The sequence below is a fragment of the Primulina tabacum genome, chromosome 15, assembly GCF_025594145.1.
Source record: "Primulina tabacum isolate GXHZ01 chromosome 15, ASM2559414v2, whole genome shotgun sequence".
NCBI classification, from domain to species: Eukaryota; Viridiplantae; Streptophyta; class Magnoliopsida; order Lamiales; family Gesneriaceae; genus Primulina; species Primulina tabacum.
Genome location: NC_134564.1, coordinates 1,407,729 through 1,420,575, shown reverse-complemented (window position 1 = coordinate 1,420,575; position 12,847 = coordinate 1,407,729). Strand labels below are relative to the sequence as shown.

General features: G+C 36.3%; 1 protein-coding gene across 1 annotated transcript; it reads left to right on the top strand.

Moving 5' to 3' along the window:
• Positions 1-1,671: 1,671 nt before the first annotated feature.
• LOC142527121 (uncharacterized) lies at positions 1,672-8,821 on the top strand. Its single transcript, XM_075631838.1, has 6 exons — positions 1,672-2,033; positions 4,508-4,564; positions 6,574-7,521; positions 7,578-8,264; positions 8,508-8,658; positions 8,789-8,821. Exons 1-6 carry the CDS (start codon positions 1,672-1,674, stop codon positions 8,819-8,821), a joined length of 2,238 nt encoding a protein of 745 aa, XP_075487953.1.
• The last annotated feature ends 4,026 nt before the right edge of the window (positions 8,822-12,847 follow it).

Below are 12,847 nucleotides of genomic sequence, written 5' to 3'. Positions count from 1 at the left end.
TTGAGAGAATGTGAGGAAGATCCATTCCAGAATGTGTGGAGTGCACTGGTTCCCTTAATATTACACCTTTAGATCTGGCTCTAGGCAAGATGGTAGGGCGATTTACAAGAGTCAAGGGAGCTCTTACCTTAGCTGGTGTCTTTGCTTTGGTAACTGAATCATCAGGTGAGACTACTTGCAAAGGGATAGCCTGAATGGGCTGTTGAACAGCTGATTGAATAATTTTCTCAGGTGGAATGACTTCCACTGTTGTTATTGGTTTGGTTCTTTGAGTCCTTGGTCTCTTGACAAGCTTAGGGGAAGGAGTTTTCTCTGAATCTGATTCACTGAGAATCAGTTTCCTTTTTGCTGTTTTGGCCTTCTTGACTGGTGATGGCTCAACCTCTAGTTTGGTTTTTGATGGCAAGGTGTTTTTGGCAGTAAAGACCTTGAATTTTGATGATGTTTCAGCATTTTCAGCTACCAAACCCTTCAGTTTTAACAGATAACTGATTTGGATGGCAAAGCCACATGACTGTTTGGATGACTTGAGCATATTCTTCAAGATGTTAAAAAGAATATATCTCCAATTTGCTTTCTTTTCACCCATGATTATGGTCATTACCTGAAATTTTTCGAGTGTAAGAGCAGCATAAGAACCGGCTTTTGCTAATATTCCCTTTGACACGATATCAGCTAACAACTGAATTTCTGGTTTCAGTTCCTTCTTTGGATCGGAAACCTTGATTTTCCGTCCATCAGCAGATAGTCGAGACTGCATTTCTTCAATGTCCTGAGTTTTTACTTCAGAAAAGCTGACATAACCATCAGTTGGCAAAGAGAAGATTTCTCCGAAAGCTTCTTCAGAAAGGAGTAGCAACTGATCATTGATAGTCACAGAGATAGTGTCATTAGCAGTGATAAATCCCTTCCGATAGAATTCATTGACTTCCTTGAGGTATATCTTCTGAGAAGATTGTCTTAAGAACATCCTGAGACCTGCCGACTCAAGCTTTAGAAATACATTCTTAACGTCTGCTTCTTGAATCAATAGAACCGAGTTAAAATCGATGACCATCGTATTCAAGATATGGGCTGGGATCTGGTTTGCCATTTCGGAAAGTGTAGTGATCTGCAAATTGAAGAGAATAAGTTCTGAAATTTGTATACTCTTAGAAACTGATTGTAATTGTGAAGAATAAAACTGAAGTGAAGCGGGCAAAATGCTTTTGTTCGTGACTATTCAAATTCTGGACACGTGTCAGCTCGAGAAAAATTTTGAATAAAAATGTGTGCACGTGTGCTGTAATCGTGTGTATATAATAATGAGCGGTTTTAAAATATGCCACGTCATAAAAATTTAGTCACGTCATTTGATTTGGAATATAATAAGTTTTTAATTGGTTAACTTATGTGAGAAGATTTGTAAAATTGTCAAGCTGAACGATCAGTTGGGAAATAATTCACAAACGATTGTCTTCTCAGTTAACTTCTTTAAAAAAAAACTGACATTCCCCCTAAATTGGTGCATATAATAATTAAAGTAGTGCTACAAAATAATTTTAAGAGTCAGAGAGGTTATTGGTTTTGCTGAAACGTTGACGACTCTTCAGCTTTCTTGATATTCTGCTATAAATAGAAATGGCTCAATTAGTTTTAGGCATATCATTCAAAATATTCAAGATAAAAAAAATGTCTGATACGGGTGACTCAAGTCTTTCTCCCTTTTCTGTGGGGGCCAGGAAGGCTGAGATAGAAGACGAAGTTTTCTATGAAAGTCTGCATTACTTGGAGCGATTGCAGGAGCTTGAGCTCTTATACAACTATGGGGAGGTCACCACTCCTGAATTGGTAGCAGAACTGAATCAAGTGCGAAAGCACTTGAATATTGCTGTGTGGGTGGACGTCTTCAAGGACGGTCACATGTATCAGCTGGTGCTCCGCAAGGAATTGAAGATCTTGAGGCGCATAGCTCATTCTCACAGCTTTCTCATGACTGGTCCTTCTTCTCTATCTGTTTGGCTGAAATTTTGGATAATTGTTGTGGAGGAGAAGTATGATAATGTAATCCAGACCAACATTTATAAGTAATGAAATATTTATCTGGTTTTAACTCTGTTTTTCTGCAATAAATAAACAATGAAACTCACACTTTTATAATAACTAGGAATGTACACGTGGGATGCACGTAGATAACTAATAATGAAATAAATAATGAGATTTAGATAATGTTTAAAATCGAATAACATATTGTTTATGATTTATTATGACAATAAATCATATACTTTCAGTCCGCATGATTATAACATAATGACAACTCTCTCAAATTAGAAAATATATTTTTCATCTAAATATAATTCACAATGAAAAAATAATAAAAATGTTGAGGATCGAAGTTGAGTTTAGAGGGGGGGTGAATAAACTCTACTCGTTTTTCCTTTCTTTTGATGAGGTACTAAAATCCTGTTAGAGATAGTATTGTATCTTGTTGCGTATACCTTCACCTAGATTACAATTATAAGTGCGGAAACAATCTGATGAAGTAAGTGAAAGACAATAATAACAGTAGGCAGTAGTTGTTTATGAAAGTTCGAAGATGAAATCTTCTACGTCTCCCCTTCTCCTGTTTCCAGAAGGTATAACTAAAAGACTTTGGATATTACAGTACAACTCTTGTACACACCCACTTCAAAAGGACTTACACCTTTGCCTACTGAAACTCTTAGTTACTCGACTCAAAAAAAACGTGATACAAAAGGTTCTGAAAAGACTCTTTTCAGATTACAAGCTCTTCCTGATAAAGTATAAGTGTTGTAAAAGATTGTGAAGAGTGTAAGAATCAGTAGCACAAGATGATCTTCAAAAGATCAGATATTTGCTATGAAGCGTGTGCTACTTTTCTTTGTGTTGAACTCAAAGTTATCAAGGAATTTCGAGGTTGTCTCGTTGAGTGAAATAGCGTTGATCCTTGAAAAGATATTATGCGTAGAGTTCTTTTTCTGTAAGGGTTTGTTCCATGTATATATAAGCGACTGAGTTCAACGTTTATGATCAGAAGATGTCTTCAGATTTCTGATAGAGTCAGCTTTATTACCAAAAAAGGTTCTTGCAGAAAAGCTATAAAACAATCAGTCATGTTTTATACTAAACTCGGTAAAGTGAATTAAATGACTCCGTATAGTATTTAATGCTGCAATTAATACTAGTACTTGGTAACTTTAACGGTAACATTTAAAGTAGTCACGTTAGGCAACATCTTCTACTGATTCTGTTTTTCTATCCTTTCTACTGCTTTTGTTTTACTAGACCAGTAGCTTCTGATTTTCTTTTTGTCTACTGTTTTCTTAAAGAGTGCTGCTGGTCTGCTGGTTTTTATTTTCATCGCCACAATTAATTCATGTCTATCAAAAAATAACATAATAGTGAATTTTATCAAAACCAAAATGACGATGTACTTAAATGGAATAAACATAAACAAAATTTTGTCAAATAAAATTTTCTTAATTAACTTAATTATCATAATAATGTTAAAATAAAACCACTAAATATTTATTAAATTAAATATCAATTGTGATTTTGATAAATAAAATAGATATATAAATAAGATAACATATAAAATTTTGTGAGACGGCTCACGAATCATTTTGTGATACGAATCTCCTATTTTATTTAATAATGAAAAAATATTATTTTTTATGACAAAAAATTATTTATTATTGTAAATACGGGTAGAGTTGATCCATTTCACGGAAAACACACTATAAACATTGATCCTAAGTTTGCAAACGCGTGTAGACACAATAATGTAGACACATTATGATTTAAATTTTCTATGCATATAATATTTCAAACAATGTAAAATAAAAATAATAAGCATAAAAACACCCGCAAACATTAAAAAATATATATAAGATAAAAATAGTGTCACAAAAACAAAATGACATATTTAAATAAAAAAATATGATGCTTATTAGTTCATATTTAAAAATCAACTTGTTATAAAAGTGATGCATTTATATGTAAAATAAAAGAAAAGATAAGAGAAAAACATTAAATATTCATTAGCAATTATGAAAAAATCAACTCATTTTAGCAACCAATTTTAGTTTCAAACACACTCTCAAAGCCTCATTTATTTTCAGATCAAAAAATTTGAACTCATTTTTGTTCGTCGCTCCATTTTCACCGCCTCTGTTGTTGTAGTGACTCCGGTGCCGCTTCCACAGTCACAGTCTTTATTATTTCAAAGTTTCACTGCCCTTCGTTGCTGCACTCTTCTTTCACTATCTCCTTCGCGGATGCTTCACCGACCACTCCTGCCGGAGCTTTCGTTTCAAAAGGAGTACGAAGTTGAGTTGAAAAGCATTTGTTACATTATTTTTATGAGTTGAACGAATTGTTCAATGCCGGTTAGAAAAATTCTTCAAATTTTTATATATTTAATATTTTTTTGGGTTTCTTTTGCAGTTTACACATTAGACATTCAAATTATCATGATCACTCGTTGTGGATTTTTTTGTTATTACAGACTTGGTGGAACCAAGTTGAAGAAATGGAAGTTGCAAATAAGCATGAAGAGCGATATGTAGTTTCAAAATTTATGATTATTAAACATGTTAGAAATTGTGTTCCAAATGCATGTCATTTACCCCAGAACTCGTGGTGCATTTTGTCTATCATTAATTTAAAACATGTATTTCAGAATGGAAACATTTATACTTAAATCTTTCGAGCATTTTTAGACCATATCCATATCCTTACTAAATAAGGCCCTTCGAATTGAACATCTATTAAATGATCTAGTAAATTGATTGGATACGATTCATTGAAAGCTAGTCTTTTGGAAATGTAGTGCACGGATCATAATCCATAGCCATCTTAAACCAGGTTATACGATTAATGTTTACCTTCAATGATGTTGCTAGTGATTGTGTAGTCGTCGTTACGATGACAATGACAGAGGCGTCATCGGCGTTACTAGCTAGCCACCTGAAGTTAGTAGTTATAATTTCCCCTTGACCACTATACGCATACACAAAAAGTCTATGGCTTATCCAACTGTTGAGTGGTTGCCTCCAATTCTGGACCTTTTTTTGGAACAAGAAATAAATGTTATTAAATCAAATTCTGAATGTTTACACTGAAAAATAGAGCAGGCGAAAGGAGTAACTCGACATATCAGGTCAGACACAGAAACAGTCTGATCTCTAGTCAGAGCATGGCCGACAACTTGGTTCGCTGATCTATACACAAAATTAAACATACAAGATGATATATCCCTGATAAGGATTTTACAATTTGTACATTTTGTGTTGAAGATTAGTCATGTTCCTAGAGATTAAAGTCACTATGGACTTTTGGCTGTTAACTTCACTCCAACGATAGCAGAAGCTTTGAGCATTCGAGAAACGATAAGTTGACTTAAATATTTGAATGTCGATCATGTCATATTTGAATTTGATGTTCATATAATTGTCGAGTTGTTGAATATGTCGGAGTCAAATTCATGTTTAAGCCTAATCATTGAAGCACTAAGAAGAAGAAAGGCAATGAACACGACATGGAATGGTGGCACATCTAAAGAAAGTCAAGAAAAAGATGCGTGAGAAATCATGTTGCATCGACTGTTTGTATTAATCTTATCCAAGTACTTGCTTCAGAACATTTTTCTCTTGACATAATTGAAGGGAAATATTATTTCTAATTTTAATTGATATATCCTATTGATTTAAATTATTTTCCTAATATTTTGTTTCCTAGTTGATCTAATTGAGTTTCTTAGATAATGAGAGAATCATTCAAATATATTCGGAGATATGTTATTTGTGAGAATGAATTGATGAGATATGGTAGTAGTGTTTAAATAAGAGTTTATTTATAATAAAACTCTATCTTCCTTATGAAATAGGTTTCCTTGTGGACTAAAACTCTTCATCTATAAATTAGGAGTCAAGGACAGTGAAAAGTGTTCCTTGAATATCGATCTGCATACACGGTGTGAAGATTTCTCAGAAAGGGATAATTCTCGAAACCGTTGCTGTTTGAAGAGTGGTGATCACCGTGTTGCTCTGCATGTTACCAACATCTACAGACAACATCCATAACGATGTTGACTGAAGATTACATCTAGTTGATCGTATTTTCGGGGATCAAGTTTTTGCTTTCTTATTTACGTTTAATATTGTTGGTAGTTGTTAGAAAGCTTTATTTTCTCAAAGTGTTGAGGAAATTGATTTATGTAATAATCACTAGTGAAAAGGTTTTGGTGTAAACAATTCGGTTTTTCTAGTGATTAATTTTTTGCCATAAGACACCGCACAAATATTTATACTTGTGCAAATTTAATCTTGTCTATCTATTTATTTAAAGTGAATTTGTGTTAAAAACTTTAATTTTCCGCTGCATGTTGTCCGAGATGTTGTAACATCTGGCAAAACATTTAATTCTGATAAAGAACAAATTCACTATATTACATTCTATACTGAAAGTATTATTATTTTTAGCATCTGTCGGACAAAATAATTCTTAAAAGTGGTATCAGAGCCTACTCTTGATATACTAAGTGCTGATTCTGGTTTTTGTTTTGTTTGACAGAACTAATCAAATGGACACGTCATTTGTAAGCGCAGCACTTCGACCACCAGTCCTAGATGGCACAAATTACAACCTATGGAAAGTCAAAATAAGATACTACATAAAATCTATAGATGAACGGGCATGGCAGCGTGTCATCAATGGATGGTCCCCACTAGTCATGTTAGATCAAGAGGGTGACAACTTGCCAAAGCCTGAAACTGACTGGACTGCTGATGAAGTGCAAAATTCGAACTATAACGCAAAGACTTTGAAAGCTATATTTACATCGGTTGACATGAATATGTTCAGTTTAATCACAAACTGTACTTCGGCTAAAAATGCATGGGATATCCTCCAAAGACACTGTGAAGGTTCTGAAAGTGTGCGACGAACCAGATTGATGATGCTCACTTCCAAATTCGAGATGATGACGATGGAAGAGTCTGAAAATATACTAGACTTTGATCGTCGTCTACGGGAAATTGCTAATGAAGCGTTCAGTTGCGGAGACCCTATCTCCAATGAGCGTTTAGTTAGAAAGGTCCTTCGTTCCTTGCCCGAAAGATTTAACATAAAGATTTGTGCAATAGATGAGGCTAAAGACACTTCTCAGATGGCTTTGGAAGTTCTTATCAGTTCACTTCGGACCTTTGAGATGAACCTGGACATGCTGAAGAAGGACAAAGGAAAGACAACTGCACTCCAAGCCTCAAATGACTCCTACAATGAACTCCTTCAAATTTCCCAAGAAGTCGATGATTCTGATCTTTGCGAAGACTCTATCTCCTTTATCACAAAAAAATTCGGTGATTACTTGAAAAGAATCCGAGACAAAAAAAGGATGCACAACCATCGAAATTTCCAAGTCTTCCACCCCTTGAAAGGCCACAAAGGTTTCCTGCCAAGCAACAATTTCAACCAAGGAATGATGGCAAGGGACAATTTAATGCAAGGAAGTATGATTCGGTGCAGTGTAGAGAGTGTTGAGGTTTCGGTCACTATGCCAATGAATGTGCCAACAGATTACGCAAGAACAAAGGCTACAATGTTTCATTAAGCGATGAAGAATCTGATGAGGAGGAGAAATCTAATGATGAAGATAACCACACCTCCTTGAATGCACTGTTGATAGAAAGACACTGCCTGCAGGTGAATCCTTTAGGTGTTGCCCCAGGTATTGCCACACCTGGCCGCAACATCTGCGAAAAATCAATCTGTCTGAAATCTACAGCTTCTGGAAATTCAAGTGTAGATGATGAATTAGAAGATGATGAAGAGATCACTCTTGAGAGTGTTCAAAAACTTTATGAAGAGCTATTTGAAGATTGGACCAAAAAAAACAAGCTAAATTCAACTCTTATGAAGGAAAACATCGATCGAAAAGCCGTGGTTGCCAAACTTGAAGTAATTTTGAGCAAAAAAGACTTAGAACATGGCAAGACAAAAGAAGAGCTTCACAAGGCAACAGAAACTTTGTCCAAATTCAATTCAAGCACATCCAAGCTTGAATTCATACTTTTGATGGGAAGAGATGACAAGAAAGGCTTAGGCTTCAAAGACAGTGTGTCTGAAAGAGGTGAATCTTCCAAGTCTACTGTTTTTGTGAAGGGAAAAGCTGATACATCTCCACAACCACAATCCAAGTCACCAACCAAAAGCTCTCCATCAAAAAGACAACCTGCTGCACCCATTCTTAAGAAGAAACGCAGGTATGTATGCCATTACTGTTTTAAGCCTGGTCATATCAGGCCCTACTGTTTTAAACTCAGGAATGACTGCTGGAATCGAAAGACTAATCGGATGTTGCCCCGAATGTTGTCCAACACTTTCCGCAACACCTCCCACCATTGACCTACAGTAAGACAAATTTGGGTCCCAAAGGTAAAAACTCACTGTAAAGTTGTCTATACTTCGTTGAAAACTAATACTGCAGGTCATTGGTACTTTGATAGTGGAAGCTCACGCCACATGACGGGATCACGAGAATATCTCACCGATTATGTTGAGCAAAAATGTGGTAGAGTGACATATGGAGGGGGAGCTAAAGGAAAAATTGTTGGAAATGGTACTTTGAATGTTGAAGGACTGTCAAAGCTCCACAATGTGCTTCATGTTGAAGCATTAAATTCAAATCTTATAAGCATAAGCCAATTGTGTGATGATAATTTGCTTGTTAAGTTTGATAAACATAAACGTGAAGTTTTTGATGAAGCTAACATGTGCATTATGACAGGTACAAGGTCCTCAAACAATTGCTACCAAATAGGTGAATAACTTTCATGCAAACATGTGAAAATCACCGAACTTGATCTTTGGCATCAAAAACTCGGCCATGCAAACTTCAAAACCTTAAAGAACCTGAGTAAGTACGATGCAGTTAGAGGTATGCTTAATCTCTCTTCTGGTGTACCATATGTGTGCGGAGATTGTCAAAAAGGTAAACAGACTCGCGTGTCGCATCAAGTGTTGCCAACATCTGGGACAACACGTGTAATGCCCGAATTTTGAAAAAATGTGGCAGTAGTTGTGATGGTTCTTGGCTTTACGTTATGGTATGAATGGTAATGAATGTTATAGAATGGAATAGATAATGGAGGGGTAGAATCAAAGGTGGAATTTGAGCTAAATAGGTAATGGAAGTGCAGAAACGGTATGAAAAATGTGGCAGTAGTTGTGGTTTTTAGCATAATGTTTTGTATACTGATCAAATTATGTTAGGCCTCTTTCATTAGAAAGATAAGACATAAGGCTATAACTTTCATGTTTTGAGTTTTGTTCAAATCATTAGGGAAAACGAGCCAAAAGCGCTCTGAAGTGTGTCGTGCGTATCGTCGTTCCTACAATGACACATGTTGGGAGATTGAGCATAACTTTTTACTCAGACCTTCAAATGACATGAGGTCAATTGGAGATGAAAGCCAAGACATAGGGCTACAACTTTCCTGTTTACCACTTTTTCTAATTCGGAAGGGAAGAGGCGTTTCAGAAGCGATCTTTACAGTAGTTGTGCGCAGAGCGGTAAGAAACGGCCGTCCGAGCGCCACTACTTCTGAATTTTTGAGTTGTGGGCAGTAAGTTCGGCGCTAGGGCGGTAATATGTGACCGCCCGAGCACCCAGCAAGTTAGAAAACGTGTTTTTGAGGTTTTGGAAGGCATAAAATCGAATGGGATCATCTTTTTACTCATTTTCCTTCTCCTTCTTTTCTCTCCATTGGTTTAGAGCTAGGGTTCTTCATTCTCCTTCAATCCAATTTCTTCCAAGACATTAATCTTTGATTGAAGCCTTAATATTTGCTTGGAGATTAGAAGTTCTTCTCCTCAAGAGTTTATAAGCAAGGTAAGAAAGCTTATTTACTTGGTTTAGTGATTGAAGGGAAAACAATGTGTTGTTTGGTTTGATTGTTGAGGTAAAGTTGTTAGTATAATGATTGATGATATTATTATTGTATGTATTGATATTTTGAAAAGAAATGGAATTGAAGGTAAGGGCAAAGTAAAGGAGCTAACTCTTTAGCACGCATGTCATGTGTTTGATAAAATGATTCAATGAATGTTTTTATGGCATATTACGGTTAAGAAATTTACGGATCTTGATTCGAAGCAGTATTGAATTAATTATGAATTTTGAACAGAAACTACTTTGTTTTGATAGATGATCAAAGTTCTTGAGTTATAGTAGAATTCAAAGGTTCAAGACTTCTCACCTACACATTTCGATCTTCTTTTGGTAATATTTGAAAAGTATGTTACGGTCGGTAACATACGAGGTAAAAATATCATTTTTATTTTAAATTGAAAACTCTATGGCTCGATGAACTATTGGTGATTTGATGATGATTGTTGTATTGAGATGAGTTGATTATGATATCGAAATGATGATATTGATTTGCATCATTACATTGCATATTGAGCCACTTTTTGATTCAGATTTGATATGGCGGAGGTCGCCTTGATTTATTGATTTGTTGGACGTATGGGGCTATAGTTGAGTTGGCATAGTGTATGCGGAGGTCGCTGCTATGGCCTGAACACTCTCTATAGGCGCACCATAGTCCTGGGATTGTAGAACACAGCACCCCACCCCGAGCGGATGAGTCCGTGGATGTTGCTGGGTGATTCTATTCCCTTGGGTACCCTATGACCAGATGATTCACTTGATCTTGAGATTTATTGATAGCCCACAGCTTCTGATCATGCATTGCATTATTGCATCTTTATGAATTTTATATGAGATATTTGAAATGTTAATTCTCATATATTATTGATTGTATCATACTGGGTTTATACTCACCGGCACGTCGGCTACCTCTTGTTTTCATGTGCTTGACGGTAGGTGAGGCGATGTTTGGGATGCCAGAGTCCAGCTCTAGGCAAGGAAATACAAGTTAGAGTGGGATTCTCGGGTCTTAGGAGCTATGTAATGATGTTTGGATTTCTTTGGTTCACTACTTTTTGTTGGCATATTGAAAATTATATTTCAAACATTTGAGACCATTAAATTATTTTGACGATGTTTATGTGAATTTGTGAACCACAAATTATGTATTTACTAAATCATTTGGTTTGTTACAATTATAATTATTAGTATTAGATATCGGACCCGGGCCCCACATTAGGTGGTATCAGAGTGTAAGATATTTGAGAACAGGGTAGATCGAGTCAGTTTGAATTGCTTGATCATGTGATATATTTGTTAGCATTTTCATTGTGCTATGATGTGAAATACATTATTTAAATTGAGATATTATATTGTTGAGTTTTATTCGAGATTTTTGAGATTTTGAGTCTCATGAGCCAGTGATGATTGATACAAGATTGAGATGATTATGATATTGTGACTTTATATGTTTTTGATCTATTTTATATCACACATGGCTACTCGTGGTAGAGGTCGTGGTAGACCTAGACAGAACATACCAGTGGCACAAGATCAAGGCAGTGCTACTCATACTCAGATGGATATAACTCCGACTTCGATGGAGATACTGTTAGCCAGATTTCAGTCTTTGCACCCACCGATGTTGAAGGGTACCGAGAAAGCATTAGAGTGTGAGAACTGGTTGGAGAATATGGATCAATTATCTGAATCTCTTGAGTATCCAGATGATCGTAGAATCAAATTAGTTGTTCATCAGTTATTGGATGTTGCTAAGAGTTGGTGAATAATGACCAAGAAAGCTTTAGAGGGTCGAGGTACGATTGTTACCTGGGATATTTTTAAATCTGAATTTTATCAACGTTTCTTTCCTATCTCTTACAGGAAAGATAGGGGAGCTGAGTTTGCAAATTTAAAGCAGGGAATCTGAATATTGAGGACTATGCTGCTAAGTTCTCGGATTTACTGAGATTTGCTCCTCATGTAGCATTCGATGAAGAAGCTAAGGCCGATCATTTTATAAATGGTCTTAATCTTGATATATTTATCCTGGTTAATACTGGAAGGCCTAACACTTTTGTTGAGGCTCTTGATCGAGCCAAGGGAGCTGAAACTAGAATCATTAGGCAGAGTGATTCTCAGATGCAACGACCCCAACAGCCACAGTATAGGCAGCAGTTCAGACAGGGTAATAATGGCGGTAACAGTGGCAACATAAGAGAGCAGTTTTGGGCTAGAGGCAAGCAATTTAAGAGGCATGGCAGTAATTTTTCGAGTTCTAGTGGATCGAGACAGTCTGGTTCAGTTCAGAGTATTGGTTATTCAAGTCCGACTTGTGATCAGTGTCGTGGTAGAAATTTTACCGATCAGTGTAGAGGAATCTCGGGAGCTTGCCACTGGTGTAACCAGGTGGGACACTATGCTCGAGTGTGTCCTAATCGTGGCAGTGAAATATCTCAGAGTGGGGGATCATCGAGATAGACACCTCACCAGAATCGTCAGAACCCTACAGTTCATTCCTATCAGCAGTCAAACCGGTCAGATCAGAACAAACAGAATGGTAGCCACAGGGTAGGACAGCCACCTAGACAGCAGGCTCGAGTTTTTGCACTCACTGATGATGAGGCACATAATGCTCCAGATAATGTTATTGCAGGTAATTGTTTTCTTTCAAGTTATCCTGCTTATGTTTTGATGGATACTGGTGCATCACATACTTTCATAGCTGAGCACTTTGTCTCGTTGCATTCATTGCATTCTATACCATTATCATCTACCTCATCTATTTCTACTCCACTGGGCAAAGTGATGAGGTTTGCTGAAATGTTAAGTGGTTGTGAATTTCGTTATGAGAATAATGTCATTGAGCTTGATTGCATTGTGTTGGAGATGTCTGATTTTGACTGCATAGTTGGT